The 18,780-nt window shown below is 38.8% G+C and overlaps 2 protein-coding genes across 4 annotated transcripts in view; one reads left to right on the forward strand and one right to left on the reverse strand.

Annotated features, from left to right (window-relative positions):
• ADPRHL1 (ADP-ribosylhydrolase like 1) overlaps positions 1-18,780 on the forward strand; it is a 400,125-nt gene that overhangs the window by 97,211 nt on the left and 284,134 nt on the right. The window lies entirely within an intron of this gene.
• Positions 1,359-18,780, reverse strand: part of CUL4A (cullin 4A) — a 36,375-nt gene continuing 18,953 nt past the window's right edge. The window contains exons 11-20 of one of the 3 annotated variants that reach the window (XM_052705901.1): positions 17,661-17,853; positions 16,245-16,349; positions 15,711-15,821; positions 15,319-15,404; positions 14,287-14,394; positions 12,549-12,662; positions 11,398-11,503; positions 4,269-4,441; positions 3,294-3,446; positions 1,359-2,929 (exon numbers count right to left, since the gene is read on the reverse strand). In XM_052705901.1, the coding sequence (XP_052561861.1) occupies positions 2,834-2,929; positions 3,294-3,446; positions 4,269-4,441; positions 11,398-11,503; positions 12,549-12,662; positions 14,287-14,394; positions 15,319-15,404; positions 15,711-15,821; positions 16,245-16,349; positions 17,661-17,853 (1,245 nt within the window). In that variant the 3' untranslated portion in view covers positions 1,359-2,833. Of the gene's footprint in view, positions 2,930-3,293; positions 3,447-4,268; positions 4,442-11,397; positions 11,504-12,548; positions 12,663-14,286; positions 14,395-15,318; positions 15,405-15,710; positions 15,822-16,244; positions 16,350-17,660; positions 17,854-18,780 lie in introns of those variants that run through there. The other 2 variants (XR_008211686.1, XR_008211687.1) reach the window with 2 other exon arrangements.

Below are 18,780 nucleotides of genomic sequence, written 5' to 3' on the forward strand. Positions count from 1 at the left end.
TTGACTTGTGTTCACACACCTGCTTTCCTTCAGAAAACACTGAGATGAAAAACTGGCTTTTTAAAAACATGTAATATATGCCTGGTTGAACTAAAATGGAGGTTTAAGATAAACTGAATTAAACTGGAAGATTTTGGCAAGATTCATGGATTCCTCCTTGTATCCCGGACTCCTGCTGCTATTTTTATTATTCCATAGAAGAGGATTGCTACATAATTTGCTCCAAGGATGTTGAACTGCCCTGATTCAGGCTTTCAAGACATTTTCTACTGAATGTAGATGTACTGCAGATGAAATCTGTTACTTTGATGCAGCCTGATGTATTCATCACTAAGCAATCTTCCAGGAAGAAATTTTGAGCAATGTCATCCATGCAGTCACAGATACACCCATGGGGCATAGTGAACCAAACAGCCACTATCAACCAAAAACTGGTTGAGACAGGCTGCTCAGCCAAATTCTATCAGCAGCCTACAAAAAAAACCCAAACCAAACCAAAACAAAAAATCAACAACAACCCACTGCAGATATGTTGGTGTGAAATAGTGATTACCATGCTGACTGATAAGCTAACCAATTTCCTATTTGCTCAGCAAATACAGAATTCCAGGAGAAGTTTGAGGAAGCCAAATTGAAAATTAAGGCCACAGAACAAGAGCTGTGACCACAGCTGTCAATCTCCCAAAGCTTCTAAACCTCTGAATCCACTTCCAGAGCACTTTGGAAGAGTTAAAATCTTAAGACTGAGTTATATCTTTGCAGGTTGCGCTGGGTAAGGAGAGCAAACCAACTCTGTTGGTTTTCTTTTAATTCCTATAAGGAGAAATGCACAACTATGCAGAATGACTCCACGGCGCTGCTTCTTGAGATTAGTTATGGGGAAGGTCGGGGAGAATACAGTTAGGGACAAAGAGCATACATCACAGAATGATAGGCATCAATATTGCCACTGCTCATGGAACAACTCCTTTTTAATTGCTACAGTGAAGTAATTAGGCCAAGGAGTCCTAGGCTATGGCAATTAAGAAAAATTGCACATCTCAGCACTTTTTATCAGCCAATTAACATCTCTTCGTACGGCAGAATTGTGTTAATTTTCAGGATAGCACCACTGCTCTTAATATATGGTTTAAACCTATTGAACCAGGAAGATGGCTTCAGAAAGGGAAGGCAATACATGCTCACTGCTGCGTATCAGTTACTGTCTGAAACTTTTTATGTGGCTAAAGCCTCTGCCCATTACATCTCTGAGGCGCACGTTCCTTCTTCTTTTAGAAGCCTAGAAAGATGGAGCTGACTGGTTTTTGCAAGTGTGGAAATAAACTCAAGTGCCACATTCTAACAAAGGCTAAGAAATCTAATACGCATCAAAGATTTTATTTGAATTAACTGGGTTCAAATATTAAAATAAGTCTACATTAAATTACAATATTAAATATTTTTTAAATACAAGAAACTGAATGTTTTTAGTTCCTAAACACAAAAGGGAACGAAAACAATTCAGAAGAATGGGATACAATTAATGACACCAGGTGACAGAATGAGGACTCCACTATGTAAATCTGTGAGATGTCAAATCTCAGCAATGTTTAATTTGAGATGGTGGCCTTCCAACTGATACACAAAATCCACGTGGCATAAGCTTAGTAAAATATCTCTCAGAAAATATTGCTGCTATAATTCTCATTTATGCCATGATCAAAACTCCTTTGGTAGTTCTTTTTCAGAATGAAACACACCGGTATGCAAATCTGGGAAACAAACAGTATCTTGTAAGCAGTACCACAAAAGGTATCATCTTTATAGTTGCAGTTATCTAACAGATCTACAATGTCTTTCATTCTTTAATTCAAATCCACTTACATATATACAATACGTAACAAAATACTCACAAAATCCTCGGTCTTTCAAGACAAAAAACTATGCTTTCACAACATCAAGACCATAAAAGTCTTTTTTTTAAAAAAAGGTTTGTTTCTTAAAGTGGATCACACTGTACAGTAGTTTCCCTGTATGTGATTTTAAAGGCAAAACTAAATGTTGTGGCAAGTACATAAATAGTGATAAAAACAAGCTGCCCTAAAATGAGGTAGGGCATCTGACTCAATCTAATCCTTGCCACTCAACCCAGCAGAAATAGTAATAAAATAATAATTATATCTTATCTAAATAATCCAACAACTCACTACACACACACTTGTCCTCTTGGCACATAAAGGATCTCACTTCAAAACCTGATTTATCAAACCAGACTGAAGTTCATAATCATTTGAAAGAAAATTAAACGAACACAAGATTGAGAGTTTTCATGATGCATAATTTCAAAAACTCAGTGTATTTCAACAACACTGTTTGTACACAAGTGTTCATCAATTAGGGATTTTTAAAAAGTTACCCAAGTTTGTCACTGTAGCTAAAGAATGCAGCATATAGGGTCCTTATGGATGCAGCTAGAACAGAGAAATGAAAAACAGACTTGCATCCTTCACAAACATATGTCTTGCACAGGTAATTTTACCTTTCCATCCAACTTCAATGACATTGTTAAGCAAAACAGTAAAAATAAATTTTCAAGAACCAAAAAGAACAAACAAGTATCTAAAAGAAACAAAAATGTGACACTTAAAACTAGTAAGGAGTCTTGATAAGGATGATCAATTAATGTCATTTTGCTTCTTGTCCACAGCAGTGCATGCAGCTGGTTGAATAATACACATCAACCTGAAATCTGCTAAAAATAAAGTCTTGAACAGCATAGGTATTCGGTGTCCTGAAGATATATTTGGATGATTTTTTATTATTATTATGATTTTTAATATGTATTTCCTCTTCGTTATGCAACGTAGTGGTACTGATTGGGGTTGTCCTTGTCTCTCTCCATATAGTCTCTGTCAATGAGAGATTCAATCCTCTTTTTCAAGTCTCCAGGCTTCAAGAAAAGATGAGATCAACAGAACAGTTAATGATATGAATGCAGATACATTTTATTTAAAAAACAAGAAACAGAAAAAAAAAAAACCACCAAAACAAACAAAAAACCCACGAATGAAAACAAAACAAAAAGAAACCAGGACAGCGAAACACTACATAAGAAAATGAACCATAGCAAATAGGTGAACTGTTTCCTTCTGACACCTCGGCTCATTCTGTTCACAGGCTCATTTTAATACTTGAATCTTTGGACTTGATTCTGAAATACTTCACATTTCTTACTCTTACAGACAAGCTGAATGGGAAAATATATTACATGCTTTTTGATAATTCTAGAGGGTTTGAAAAATAAAATCAGTTACCTTTACTGGAAATTTCAGTTGGTTATACAATTCAGAAACAAGGAGATTGTGACCAAGAGTCTTTCTCATCTTCATTATTCGTACAATGGCAGCATCAATCTGATATTGTCTGTCTTGAAATACTCTTTCAGTTGTGCTAACCTGTTCCTCGACCTAAAGAACAGTACAAAACCACAGATATCATCTTTTATTGCTAGTATTTTATCCATTATATTTCTGTAGTTTTATTATCTGTCTTTGGGACAGATACATACATTACTGCTTGCTAAGAACCAAGTGATTCTGAAGTGCGCTGCTTAAGCAAACCAAATATAAAATGAAAGACAATCTAAATAAAGATCATGTCATATTTTAAATCTGATAAATCAAACTACCTTGTAACAACTCTCTTCATATTTTCAGAAGAACACACAAGAATTTGACAGTCCAAATTCTGTCTTCTGCACAAAACTGCTCAACTCTGATTTACTTTTTAATTTTCATGTACAAAGGCCCTAAGGAAACAATTCAATACTAATTAAAACACGTCAGCTTGTGTCCAAAACTGGAAATCAAGTAAAACAAGGACATCCACTACAAACGAGGGGATGACCCTGACTTTTTAATAGTCCTCTTACTCTCCCAATAAAGAAAAGTGACACAGTGACACATTTGAGTCATGAGTTCAATGCAGTACCAGCTCTTCCACCATACCATGAAAACTTGTAAGACATACCGAAACATCTGCAAGACCATATCATCAGTTCAATATGATAGCATTTAATTTTGCAGGCAAAGGAAGAAATCTGATTTGTTTTGATTTCACTGAGATTTAGAATCTTTATTGCCTCAGTAAGTCATCCTCACTACCAAAAAATTGAAGCACGCTTCCTTTCTATTAACACAAAAGCTAAAGAGGAAACGCAGAGATTCTGTCTCTCCATGTGGAACACGGATAAACAGTTAACCAGAATAAATGCAAAAATAAATACATACTGTTTCTTTCATCTGGATTTGATTGATCTTTATTCTAAACAATTTATGCTTGAAATCACCATTAAAGATGAATTTGTCTCCATCTTCTACATCCTTGCCCTTTGGATTTTTAATCAATACTCGTGCTTTCCCACAAGCTAAAGACTGCAAGGTTCTTCTTAATTCACTGTCCTCTGTGAAGAAATTCAAAGTATAGGAGAAGAGAGAGCAAAACATTAATGTGAAAAGTTTTATGCAATTAAATGAGGCGTGTAATGAAAAAAATGTCTGATTTTCATATTAATGCATTTTTCCAAACTAAGTTCTAATTACCTAGCAGCTTAACGTCCTCAAGCTTGGCCTCACACATCTCATAGATAAGTGCTGAGTGTGCACTGCGAGTGTGCACAGAACTGCACAAACCAAGAGTACAGACATGACAAGAACACAGGGATCTTCTCAGCAAAGCTTCTATCCAGCAGCAGTACCAGAAAAAAAAATCTCAGCAACATGAGCCTAGTTTTATTGCTGTAGCTATGTTTGGCAGCAACAGGACATCAAAAGAAAAATCAGCTGATGACAAGAAAGTCAAACCACTCATTTTATGTGATTTCATCACTATTTCTAAACACTCAGATGCAAATACGAACACAAATGAAAAATGAAGAAGAAAATAGAAGTGTCAGCAAACATCTTCCTATCAACTTAGAAGGTGCCGCTGACAGCCATTATGTTCATAAAACTTCTCCACAATAGGAAAGGAGGGGAAACAAGTGGGCAAAGGAAATTTTATCTACAAAGATTTAAAGCTAAAAGCACTTGGACAAGTAGGTAAATGAAATCTCAAGCATTCTAGTAATTATCTTGCAAAGATGTCTCAGGATTTTGCATTAAAACAGCCTCGGCAGTCTCTAGAACACTTTTATTTATAACACAAAATTATCACCAAGTGTGTCAGATCTGAAAAGTCTACGAATCAAAACATTTGTTTTGCAATGCAGTGCTGAAATGCACAGAATGGCTGAGTTCAAGTATAGCACTTATTATTTCTAAAATACTTTAGCTTACACATTCACACAGAATGACTTTCAACAACTCAACAGAACAACTTCCATACATTCTTTCATTATTAAAATAGTGGAAACTCTGTTTCACACTTTCTAGGTTTTTCACTTTCAGTGAATACAGATTGCTGATGTGTTTTTGTCCATACTTGCATTACAAACCCCCAGTACCCTTCAGAGCCTTGCTTCTGCTGTGCATGTGAAACTGCAGGTCACAGAATGCCAAAGGGTGAGGAACTCACAATTGCTTTCAATCGTGCAAGCAGGAAATACATTTATCTCAGAGAGGCTTTCTCAATAATGAGAAAGGAAGGGAAAATGGGGAATGTATTTGGACGATGTCTCAAAGAAGCACAGCAACCAAACAGCAGGTAATCACTCTTTCTTTGGGTGATGGTTGATACATTTTCTGTCAGTGTATCAGCAGCAATCTCATATCTTCTAAAGAGACTGGGTATAATTTATTCTGTATCTGCAAAACTGTAACAAGTCCCAGCTCTGCCCAATTAATTCTTCATAGGTAGCATACTGTTGAGGTTCCTGATCTTTTATTTTTAGATTACTTTTATATGGCACATTTTAATCTTGTCGATTTTCTGTATGGCACTGGATGTTGTGATTCCCTGATCTTAACGTACAGACGGGTTGAGGGGCTAGGGAGCAGCCCCATACAAAAGGATCTTGGGCTTCTGGCTGACGGCAACCTGACTGTGAGCCAGCAGTGTGCCCTGGCAGCCAAAGGCCAGCCGTGCCCTGGGGTGCACCAGGCCCAGCACTGCCAACCGGGCGAGGGGAGCAGCTGTCCTGCTCGGCTCTGTGTGTGCTGCCTCACCTCCAGCACTGCGTGTGGGTTTGGGTGCCACACGTAAGGACACAACGCTGTTAGTGTGCTCAAAGGAAGGCTACAAAGCTGGGGAAGGGTCTGTAGGGCAAGGTGTGTGAGGAGCGGCTGTCCTTTGGTGTGTTTGGTGTGTGGGTGTGGAGCAGGCTGCCAGGGCAGCGGGCACAGCCCTGTGCTGCCAGAGTCCAAGGAAACACCCTCAGGCACAGGGTTTGTTTTTTGAGTGATTCTATGTGGGAAAGGAGCTGAATTCTTGTGGGTCCCTTCCAATTTGGGGCATTCTGTAATTGTACGTTCTATGTGTATGAAGACAAAGGCATATAAAGACAAATGGAATATCTTTGGGGTGGGTGGGGTTGTGTGTAAATATGCTGACAGGCCATGTTTTGTCCCAGAATAGTGTAGGTATTCTGTGTTAGATGGGACTTAAAGATGCAATAGATAAAGTCCAAAACACAGGTAGCGACCAGCCTTCTGGTTATTTCAATACCTGGGAGTTTTGAAACCCAGACGCTCACCTACTTTAAGTTTACAAAACAAACCTGTAAAACTGTAAATCCAGCAATATAGCTAATGCAGAAATGACTAAGAGCCCGAAAAGCAGAACTGCAGAAGATATCATCTTCATCTCTGTAAACTGCACATAGTAGACCAAAACTGTTTGACTAATATGAACTGATGCCCTGTCCTGCAGCTCCTGACAAGTTCAGCAAGGAACAAAGATTGCTCAGTTTCACTGTATGAAGCGCTTCCTCAAACTATTGAAAGTTTTGAGTCACACCTTCTTACTGATTTCTGCCACACAAACCTATAATCTCTTTCTATTAACTTCAGTATGACGCTCCAGCAAACCACAAAAGTACTGATCTGACTGGCCCCATCTCCTGCTGCAGTCAGCAAAGGAGCTGGGGATACAAGACTTAGAGGCCCAGGGAACTGCTGTGAAAATTCCAACAGGAGAGGGAGACTACCAGAGCTGCCTAACAGATTTTTCTAACACTGGAAAATCCCAAATGCTTTACACCTCATTCCTGTACATTGTTCATGATGCCTCTAAGAGGCCTAAGGGAACATGTTAAATAAATAGAATTTATGATCACCTTTATGGTGTTCTCAATTAAACATCAATGCATGTGCAAGAAACTGGGGGCTGACTTGATGTGAAGATTGAGAATTACAGCTTTCAGGCCTGCCATTAATCTTTTCAGCTAACTGTTTCAGATGAGAACAGCTGCACAGTGTTATATGGATTGGATCAAAATACATGGCAGTCGCACATAACAAAGCCAGACTCTGCACATGTGATTAAAGTTATTTATCTCCCTCCACAGATGTGTTTGTATTCAGCAACACTGAACATTTGATACCATTTGATCTCCTAATTGTTTGAGTGTGAGATCCCTTTGCAACTTCTAGAAGTTTCAGATCTGGCCTTCCTAAGGAAGTCATTCTTCCTAAGGAAGAAGCATCAAATTCTGTCAGATCAATATTCTTTTTCAGATCGTTAGTGACTAAGTTGAATAATAACAAGGAAATCCCTACTAGGAGCTTCCTTTCACTATGAAAGTAGCCTTTTAATTTCTAGCTATTTTCTGTCCTCTAATGAATTATTCACCCATAAGAATTCATCTCACAAGCACTGAAAACTTACTTAAGAGCTTGTTGTAAGCTCGAGAACTTTTAAAAAACCAAGTGTACAGTTATGACTACGCACATCCTTGCTCACTCAATTCACCTCAGAAACTGTGCTGGCTCTTCCTTGACAGAGACTTAGCCATGAGCCTATCAGTTCTCTTCTTCCCACTGCATGCCTTATACCCTGCAGAATTACTCCATGAACTTCAAAAACAAATACCAAAATAAAACTCCCAAATCAAACCACTGCTCTCGTCACCTACCATGCTTCCCACACCAAGGCTCACTTAAGTTATGAGAGACTAATTCAGTATTTATACTGGAAAGTTTCTGTAAAACTTCCAGGTGAATGTCATCAGATGCTGGTGTCTGACTTACTATCTTTCTATGTCCTTTACTGACACTTCAACTTGCTATATTTTGTCTTATGGCACTGGTATAGCTCTGATCTCTTCTACAGTAACTACCAGTGTACAGAGACTGGTTAATACCTTGTAGTAGAACACCAAGTAAGAATTGCACAAAGCTTCCAGCACCCCTGAAGAAGGGCCAGCACACATAAACAACAAAGTAAAGGAAGTAGCTAAACACAGTACTGCAGAGTTGGGAGGTTCAGCATCCATCTGCATTTGCTTTACAACAGAAGAACACGCATCTGGGTCAGAAGGTCCATCCCGACCAGAGCCCTGTCTTTGACAGGCCATAAGCTGGCACACATAGGATACTATGCAAGAAGGAAGCTAATGCTAATGGAGGAATGCTCCACGCTTCCCTGCTCCTCTCCATCTCCTGCCCTACTGCTGAGTTTCAGTCACTTAGGACCAAAAGACTTCCCAAGGCAGAGGTGGCTTCCATGCAGTAAGAAACCTCCCAGTGCATTGCTCTTCACTGAACCTTGCCCCTTGAATGCTGTAAGCTTCCTGTTTGCATAATGTGGTAGTCAACAGTTTCACAGTTTATCACTGCTGGGCAAAATCCAGAGTACTGCTCAGCAAAAGGATCAGCCAAGTAGCAGGAGGCAGGAAGGGGGCAGTGTGAGACTGATTCCTGAGAGCACTTATGCCCATAAGACTTTAATTTACAAGGAGGGGGATTGCTGAATGGGAATGGCAGAAGCTCTGAATGCCATGTCTAGAAGAGAAATTTTACTTCAGCCACCCCGGACACAAGCAACCTGTGAGCCAAAAACTGTCCTCATTACATGGATTTCTACACTACTTTGTCTTAAGAGAAAGAAATAGGCATAGCACTCAGTGCGATTACATGACAAAATAGACAGCTCCCAACAATCCATCAGTTCTAGCTGGTTGCCTTAATAACAGTTCATTGAAATCCTTTCTATTCTGCTATAATGTAATGGGTTTTCACACAGCAGATTTTAATCTGTTGCTGTAAAGCAGCCAGAATGTAAGCTTTAAGGCAAAGTAATACAAAGTGAGAATGCAGGATCTGGATCAGGCTTATGTGAGCTTATGGTTGTTCTGTAAGCATTGTACTCTGACCTAATGAGTCTCTGGACTATCCCACTGCTTATCATTCATGCTGGCACAAGTTTTCTTCAGCTCCCTTAGCATTTATGGAATGAGTGACTAAGCAACAAGAAGCTTCAAGTCTGAGAAGCTGGAGTATGTCATTTCCTGATGTCATTTACCTGGACTTGATCAAGGCCTTTGACATGGTCCCCCACCACATCCTCATCTCCGAACTGTGGATGTGGATTTGATGGGTGGACCACTCAATGGATAAGAAATCGGTTGAAAGGACGCAGACAGAGCGTGGTCATCAATGGTTCTGTGTGCAGGTGGAGGCCGGTAACGAGCGGCATCCCCCAGGGGGTTTGTCTTGGGACCGGTGCTCTTTAACATCTTTATCAATGACATCGATGACAGAATTGAGGGCACCCTCAGCAAGTTGGCTGATGACACCAAGCTGAGTGGTGCAGTTGACACAGTGGAAGGAAGGGATGCCATTCAGAGGGACCTCAACAGGCTAGAAAGGTGGGCCCAGGTGAACCTGATGAGGCTCAACACAGCAAAGTGCAGAGTTCTGCACTTGGGCTGGAGGAATCCCAGACATTTATACAGACTGGGAGGAGTGGTCCTTGAGAGCAGCCCTGTGGAGAGGGACCTGGGGGTCTTGATGGATGAAAAACTTAACATGAGCCAGCAGCATGCTCTTGCAGCTTGGAAAGTAAATGGTATCCTGAGCTCCATCAGAAGAGGGGTGACCAGCAGGGACAGGGAGGTGATTGTCCCCCTCTATTCTGCTCTTGTGAGGCCCCAACTGGAGTACTGCATCCAGGTCTGGAGCCCCCAGTACAAGAAAGACAGAGAACTGTTGGAAAGGCTCCAGAGGAGAGCCACAAAGGCAATCAGGGGACTGGAGCACCTCCCCTACAAAGACAGGCTGAGGGAGCTGGGCTTGCTCAGCCTGGAGAAAAAGAAGGCTGTGGGGTGACCTCTGCAGCCATTTAGTAGCTAAAGGGAGCCTACAAACAGGAGGGGAGTCAACTCTTTGAAAGGGAAGATAACTGCAGGACAAGGGGAAATGGTTTGAAGTTGAGGGAGGGAAGATTTTGGTTGGATGTCAGCGCTTAGTTCCTTACAGAGAGAGTGGTGAGGTGCTGGAACAGGCTGCCCAGAGAGGCTGTGGATGCCCCGTCCCAGGAGGTGTTCAAAGCCAGGTTGGATGGGGCCCTGGGCAGCCTGGTCTAGCATTAAATGGGGAGGTTGGTGGCCCTGCATGTGGCAGGGAGTTGGAGATTCATGATCTTTTAAGTCCCTTACAACCTGGGCCATTCTGTGAGTACTTAGGCTATGCTACCTTCTGAAATGCATCCTTCTGAACCACATGGATTCTTGACAATCCCTTTTTACAATGTTTTATTAAATATATTTACAGTATTTTAGTGTTTGTGTGTATTCAGATACTTCAGCAATCTTTAGATCTTTAAGATCCTTGATCTTAAGGTTTGACAAGCAAAGGCTACTGGATACGACCTATCGGTTGATGCAGAGAGTAAAGCCATGGAAAAGTTATCCTTTCTAATGCCAATGGTGGTAACTGTTTTAAGGAAGCATAAAGATTAGGGAACAAATGACCAAAAACCTCTAAGAATATTCTACTGCAACAGTTACTACATCTGGTTAAAAAGAAAATTACATTTTTTTTCCTTTCAGTTTTCTGTATTCCATCCATCTTCAGATTCAAAGTGCAAGAGGAACAGCTACCATATATACTCGCTACTGGACATTGCTCTTTTTAACAAATCAGATCTACTGTGAACAGGGCCACTCCAGCAATAGTGGTGAAGAAGAGATGGTCACGCTCTCAGAACAGTTCAATTGAAATAATCTCTTGAATCACCCCAAAATGGCAGCATTCCATAACAGATCATTTTCAGATTATAATATTTGAAAGTGTGCTAGAACACAAATAATCTGTACATACAACAAGCCTTCATCACCACTCGCATTTTAAGAATTGCAATTGTGTATTTTGTAAAACTGACACTGATAGTAGCATTCTTAAAGTGAGGTCTTTACCTGCAAATTCATAATTGTCAGTCACCCAATGAATAAATTTAAGAAGCACAAAGTATTTCTCCTACCTATACCAGTGGCCATTTTAATTTCTTCAAAACTGAATTCATCTCCTTCATTAAACATAAGCAGCACTAATGTCTGAAAGAGCGACACTTGAAATTCTTTCTTTCCCTAAAAAAGAAATGTCAAATGTTTAGAAGTAATTTTCAGACTATTTTCTCTTGTACCTCCCAAATCTGTTAGAGAAGCTGCACATTCTTTATTTATAGATGTGCATTCTTGAATGCCTGTCACACAGAAGAATCTGCTTGAATGCAGTATGAAAGAAACAGGATATTTTAAAAATCTTTTCTGTTTATCTAACAGTAGCAATACAGTACAAACCAGAACCTCATTAGAACAGCCTAACATTCCCTCCACACCACTTCAATTACAATATATGGAATTCTGGCTTTGCTACAACCAGTTGCAAATTTCTTTATGCTTCAACCCCCTTTCATCAGTAATAAAATGTTTGTTCCAGTTGGCAGTGAAAAGGAAATAACTGAAACTCTTCAGACAGATGTACAATCTTTGGTCAATTAGCAACCTATCTATCTATCCTACTGATATGTGGTGCTAAAATCCTAAGTTCTTTATTTACAATGTGTTTATAAAATATCCCTGTTGTTGTTTACTCTATTTCAACTCAGTTGCATTCATTAGCAAGGCAAGATATTCCATGAGAAGAAACAAACCCACATTAAGAAACAATGTGATTATTTAAGACTTAAATAATTTAACAAGTGTTTAAATTTTAACAAGTCATTACATCACTAATGCCCTTCAGTCTCCTTTTGCAACAGTTAAGCATTCTAAAAATGTCACCAGCATTCCTACGATCAAAACAATCATCTATTAAAAATAAGATGCTGATTTTTTTCTTTAATTTCCTTCTTTATTACAGTGCTCCTTATTTCAATAGTTTTGTTTAAATGAATACAAATGGAAGGTTTCACTTGTGTCTTCTAGCTAGGCAGTATTTCTGTTTCATTAGAAAAAGCCCACTTTCTGTTCAAAATAAACTACTGAACAGTGATTGTTCCTCCATTAAACATGTTTCTACCTTTATTAAAAATAAAAAATACTAAACATGACTATATTCTGAATAACTAACATTAACTTTATCCCAACAGGCTAAAGCATTAAATAAGCAAACTTCTATGAACAAACTCACTTCTTTAAATTCCGCCTTCAGGACAGCATGCCCTAATGTGGTCTGCCACTGAAGCTTTCGACCACTATGCTTTCCTAGGTAAAAGGTTTTAAATACCTCTTGAAGCTTAATCATCTGCAAAACAAAGAGACAAAGTTTATTAGTATTTTACCAGTACAGTGATGCTGGATGTTTTCATATATAATTTCTTTGGTTCTCCTCAACAGTATTTCATACTAAGTGTTTTTGTGCAAAAGAGCTAAATTCAAAAGAGTTAGCTTTGCTCTCAAACACACTGATGCTAAAAAATAAATTCTTTATTCAAGCATAGGTTTTAATTTCTGATTTTTTCCTTAAATAAAAATGAAATAGAAGAACCATAAAGGCTTTTAAACCTCTAAAATATTGTTCTTGTCCTGGACTTTGCTTCTGATCAAGCAGCCATCCAACAAAAAGCATATATCTCACACTTGTATATTGATTATTAACCTTCTTCCCTCCCTTATGTCCAATTCCAACATTTGAATTCCAAGTAACAGGTGTTTTCATCATGTGTGGTTCAGGCTGGACCCTTCCAAAGTAGTGTGCCACTGAGGAATCACACAATGGCTTTTGTTGGAAGGGACCTCAAAGTCCACCCAGCCCCACCCCCTGTCCTGGGCAGGGCTGCCCCCCCAGCTCAGGCTGCCCAGGGCCCCATCCAACCTGGCCTTGAGCCCATACAGGGATGGGGCACCACAGCTTCTCTGGGCAGCTCTGTCAGCACCTCACTGCCCCCTGAGGAAAGAATTTCCTTCTAACATCTAACTTAAATCTCCTCTCTTTTATTTTAAAGCCATTCCCCCTTGTCCTATCATTATCAGACCATGTAAAATGTTTTTCCTCCCTCATTCTTATAAGCTGCCTTCAAGTACTGGAAAACAACAGTGAAGTCTCCTCAGAGCATTCTCTACTCCAAGCTAAACAAGCCCAGCTACTTCAACCTGTCTACACAAGAAGTGTTCCAGCCCTCTGATCATCTTCATGGCCCTTCACTCCAGGAAAACGTGGCACAGAAGCAAAATGCACAAAAGCTTCCACTGTTCTGGACTGAATGGGAGCACTGTCACCACCTCTGGTCTCCTAAGTGCTTGCTGCACTTCAGATCAAGCAAGGTAGTGCCGGAAGCAGTATGCCAAATATACATATATACATATATATATAACTGCAGATATGAGCACTGCAAAAATCTGTCAACATGGAAGCAGTCTTTTTTCAGACACACCATTTAAGTGCTGGTGCTAGTTTTATGAGACATTACAGAGAAACAGAATCTTATGGGAAAAAAAAAAAAAGATCATGCAGTAATGTAACTATTGGCTGGATAAACATGCATAACTATCGTAGCTAGACTGGCTAATTAAGGTGAACTGTTTTAAACTAGTGCTCAAATGCAATGTTAATTAGGACACTGATTTTCCTTTAATATAATAAATAATATAATAAAATATAAAATATAATAAAAATACTAATTTGAGACAAGTATTATTAGGAAGTTAAAAAAAAATATATTAAGTGAAGCAATCATCTGAAAAATCCTCAGAAGAGATTTTATCCACTATATTTTAACTTTTGTACTTTTCAGTCTTTGAAGTGGAAAAAAAAAAAAGTGTTAAAGTCTTGCAGAAATACATTACATTAAGGGCATTAATTCACCCTATGATACTGATTAGGATACTACTACATAAACTGCACTTGGAAGGAAAATTCAAAAACTAACCTCTGAATTCAAGTGAACTTCCATAGGTGTATAAGTTGGCCAATATCCCATTGTTAATATATTTACTGTCAGGTCTATGTTTCCTGGGTCACTTTGGTTCTGCATGTACTAAAATACAAGAAACAAAAATCATTCAGGTATACTGTTTGCATGATAAATTAGAAAAATTATACGCTTAAGTTAGAAATCTAAGCTTCGGAGAATAATGAGGAATTCCTACAGGTCACATCTTTCATTAGAGATGATACAGGGTATCTCACACACACACACACACACACACACACACACACACACACACACAAAAAAAAAAAAAAAAAAAAAAAAAGAAAGCACAACAAAAGCTTTCTATCAGAAGCCAGGACAAAAATTTTAAGGTCCCCTGGGACTTGTAGCTTTCTGTGAGACAACACATCTTCTTATAATTTCAGTATAAGATCACTCCTCGACAGGGCATGAAGTCTGGGACAGAAAAATCACTACAGTATTTTAGTAGTGGAGCAGCTGCTCCAAGTCACACCTCTATCCCAGTACTTGGTCCACAGTAAGGCTCCAAAAAGGTGCCCGGGAGAAACATAACAACAGGGCAAGCATGCACAACATTTTCTTGCAGCATATTTTCTCAGTCACCAACCATTCTGAAGTTCAGTGCCTGAGATATATAAGGTTCCTATGCATTTTAGCAGCCTGTGGAGAGTTTCTCTGGCATAGGTCATTCACAAAGAGAAACAACAGTTTACAGAATTAAGGAATATGGACTTTAAAGGATGTCAGCAAACTAAATTACTACGTGTCATTTAGACTTCAATTTGCTTAGAAAGAGATCACATAAATCTGTAAAAAAGATTATATCTGAATAGAAAAGAATAAATAAATTCTGCTCTATAAGTAGATATATAAGGACTCTCTGTGACTACGGTCAGGGCCCTGCACAAAAGCTGTTTAATTTCATTTTAGCTTAATTCAAATTTAACACTATGAAGTGCTTCCTCATTGCTGTTGAAAATTTAGCACATAAACACAATCTGAAGGTACCTGCTTAAACTGAACCATGACATCTTTTGACAGTTCCATGTCCTTGAACATGCCCTCCAGTTTGCTGGTAAAAGCAGCCCCACATTCTGTCACACAAATTAAAGCAAAGATCCCACAATTACAAACAAGCACAGAACAATTTATGAATGTCTAACCAGAGATAGTTGTGCCAGATTTGCCAGGGTTTGCAGCACCCACAACTAAGTACGTATTCTGCTCCTATGTAGACAGATTAAATGAACCAGTCACGTTTCTGAGAGGTCAACCCAACAGGTCTCACTGAGCACAATGCTCAGATATTACTAAGGATCTGGCTTGTCACTGTTTAAACCATGAGATCATGAAATTACATTCCAAAAAGTAATAAACAGTTAACAGCTGAAGATGCCTACCATGTTTAAGCTTTGACAACATGGACTTCTCAGCATCTACAGATGCACTTTTTCCAACCAGCAGTCTTTTGGCCAAATCTTTCTTATAGAATGCCTCAAACACATCTTTACCTGCATGTGAATTGAAACAACAATAGTCATACATTCTATTTGCACCATCACACTTCAGATTTGTGACACAAGCCTTAACTCATAACACATTGATCAGCTGATCGATATTCACTATCCAACAACGAAGAAAACTACATATACAACTGGTTCTTTTTATGTTTGAATTATTCTATTACCATACTTCGCTAAATCTTACTCTCATTCTTTGTCTCCACCACAGACTGTAACTTCACCTCCAAAGAAGCCTGTCCTCCCTGTTGTATTTATTGTGCTCCTTCAACTGTAAGGCAATTCAGATATAAGACTAATTCTTGAGGAAGCTCATGCTAAAAATGATCTCTTACACTCCTCAGAGGACTAAAGTGCAGCTAGTAGCAAAGAAAATATTTTTAATTGTATTAACCTAAAATGGATATTTCTTACCATGAATGAATCTAAATATGATCATGATTTTGTCGAGGATTCTTTCCAGCTCTTCATCTGTTGCTTCTTTATTACCAGCTCTTAACTTGGAATCCACATATTTTGCTACAAATAAAGAAAATTTAACATCTTAAAAAAAATAAAACTCTTAAATCACCAACTTAAGCACTTCCCACTTGAAATAGTACTGTATATTGAAAATATAGGGTAAGTGCTAAGCTTCCTATTTTCTGTTCTCCCACCCCTTTAATCAGTGGACTGATAGAACGCTTATTGTAAGTACTGCCATAATGGAAAAAAATATCACAAAAAGGAACCATCCAAGAAAAGAACACAGTAAAATCATTAAAATTAACGCAGCTGAAGTTCCCACATTTTGTGTTATATTCATTGCAAGCACGCTACTCATTGAAAGACAACATTCTGAAAGTGTACAATGCATATGGATGTATTTTATGAGAAACAGAAACAAACAACACAAAGAGGACTATAGTTTCTGTAGACCTTTAGCAAACCCCTCTTGCTCCTTGCTATGAGCATACAAAAATTTAAACAGAAGCGATGCTTTCAAGTTAGTAGCTTCAGAATGCTAGAAATACTGTTAAGCAATGAATTTAGCTAAATGTTGATTAAGCCACGTTAGTATCCTTACACAACCAACTGGGGTAAGAAGGAAATCACTGCAATAGCTAAACATCACAATCAGCAGATGACAGCAGGCTGTATCATGGCTTTAACCTGCATTCACTAGATTGCACAATTTGACCCACCAAGTTTATTTTAGGATGAAGCCACGAACTATGTTGAATAGAGGCAAGAGAGAAAAAAAAAAAAAAAACAAGGAACAGGATCCTCTGATCCTCTACTGGTGGGAAATGTCCTAGCTATGCTGGCCGTAGGTAAAACAGATTGCCAGATTTTTCCAGATCAGAGATAATCCTAGTACAAATATTTTTCCTCTAAATGAGCGTTAGTTCTCCCTTCAAGATACTCAATGTTTTCTTCTTCCTTTTATCTGAAGGCCTTAAAATTGTTCCAACAGTTCCTGCAAGTCAGATGGGCTGTACTTCTTTCTGAGAGATCTTTAACACCCAGAGAGCTCATCTGCCACCGCAGTCAAGAATCCTGCTCTGGCTATACTTTCCCTAGCCCTTCACACCGCTGGCAGCACTCGCGTTGCGCTCCTTGGGCACAAGTTAGCCCAGTTGCAGTGCAGGAAGCATGGTGCAGGACAGCAAAGTGATGCACTCCTTAGGGACACCGCACACACCTAAACGACACCCCGCAGTGCTCCCAAAGCAAATCTCCTAAAGCAACTGCATAATGCACCACTATTGCGCTAGCACACTCAGCAGCATCATCTTATCATGCTTTCTACAGATTTTGGAAATATTTTACAGAAAAACATTTGTGTACCTATCAATTCTGCAGGCTTATTTGGTCTCTTGTTGATAAATGTTTCAAAGGACTCCTTCATCAAGTTTATAAATTTTTCATTTTTCTGAAAGCACACTTCTATGATATGGTCCACTTTATCCTTAAAATCTAGTAGCTCTTGCACCATATCCTTGTCCTTTTCAGGATTAACCACTATTGTTGTCCCAAAGTTCTGTAAAACAAACACTTTTGATAATAAAATACTTTAGAGCACTACCTGTCTCCCCCAACAGACACATTCACCCTTATAAAATTAATCATTAGAGAGAATAATAATTTTACAGAGCTACTTATGTGACTTCACATTTTCAGAAAATGAGATGCATTAAAATTTAAAATAAAAGCCCAGACACACATTAATGGATTTCAAACATTAGCGTTTGATTTAAAGATTATACACATTTAAGACAGGAGCTAAACAAAAATACACAGTAGACATGACTGCACGATGTACAAGTTTACAGTTAAATACATGATTCATGTAAAAGAAATCATATGGAAACTGCCTTAGATAGTGTAATGGTAAACTTCGTACTACTCTTCTGGACCCCACTAGTGAGCTCCACTGACAAGAACAGAGGGCTGAAATCCAACTGCTGCTCATCCCTTCAAGATTTCTCATTCTGTGAGGGCTCCAGATCAGCTGACTTCCAACAAACAGGATTTTCCCATTGGCAAGAAGAAGCCACAGACCCGACTTTCTTTTCTTGTTCATTTACTATCCAAGAACTAGGGCTATGGTACCCCTTGCCCACTGAACCAAACCATCCCATGAGGTTAAGCTATCAGACAATTTACAGCTGCTTCGTAACACCAATCATTGCCCTACATAGAACGAGTAGTTTTCCACCATGAAAAACAGGAACACCTGCACAATAACAGCTGAACAGTATTTAATTGGTGTACTTATATCAATATGGTGGTATGCTTTCCACCATAGTGAAGCAAAGATGAGAAAATTCCTCACAAGCCTCAAAATTTCCACCTTGATACCTCATCCCTGCAATCTTCACTAAGATCTTTCTCAAGAATCATTTCTAAGCGAATCAAGCCAAACACAAGGATGCCAAGTGTCCTTGGTCTCATTTTATATATATCT

Source organism: Tympanuchus pallidicinctus, unplaced genomic scaffold, assembly GCF_026119805.1.
Source record: "Tympanuchus pallidicinctus isolate F22 unplaced genomic scaffold, pur_lepc_1.0 scaffold6, whole genome shotgun sequence".
NCBI classification, from domain to species: domain Eukaryota; kingdom Metazoa; phylum Chordata; class Aves; order Galliformes; family Phasianidae; genus Tympanuchus; species Tympanuchus pallidicinctus.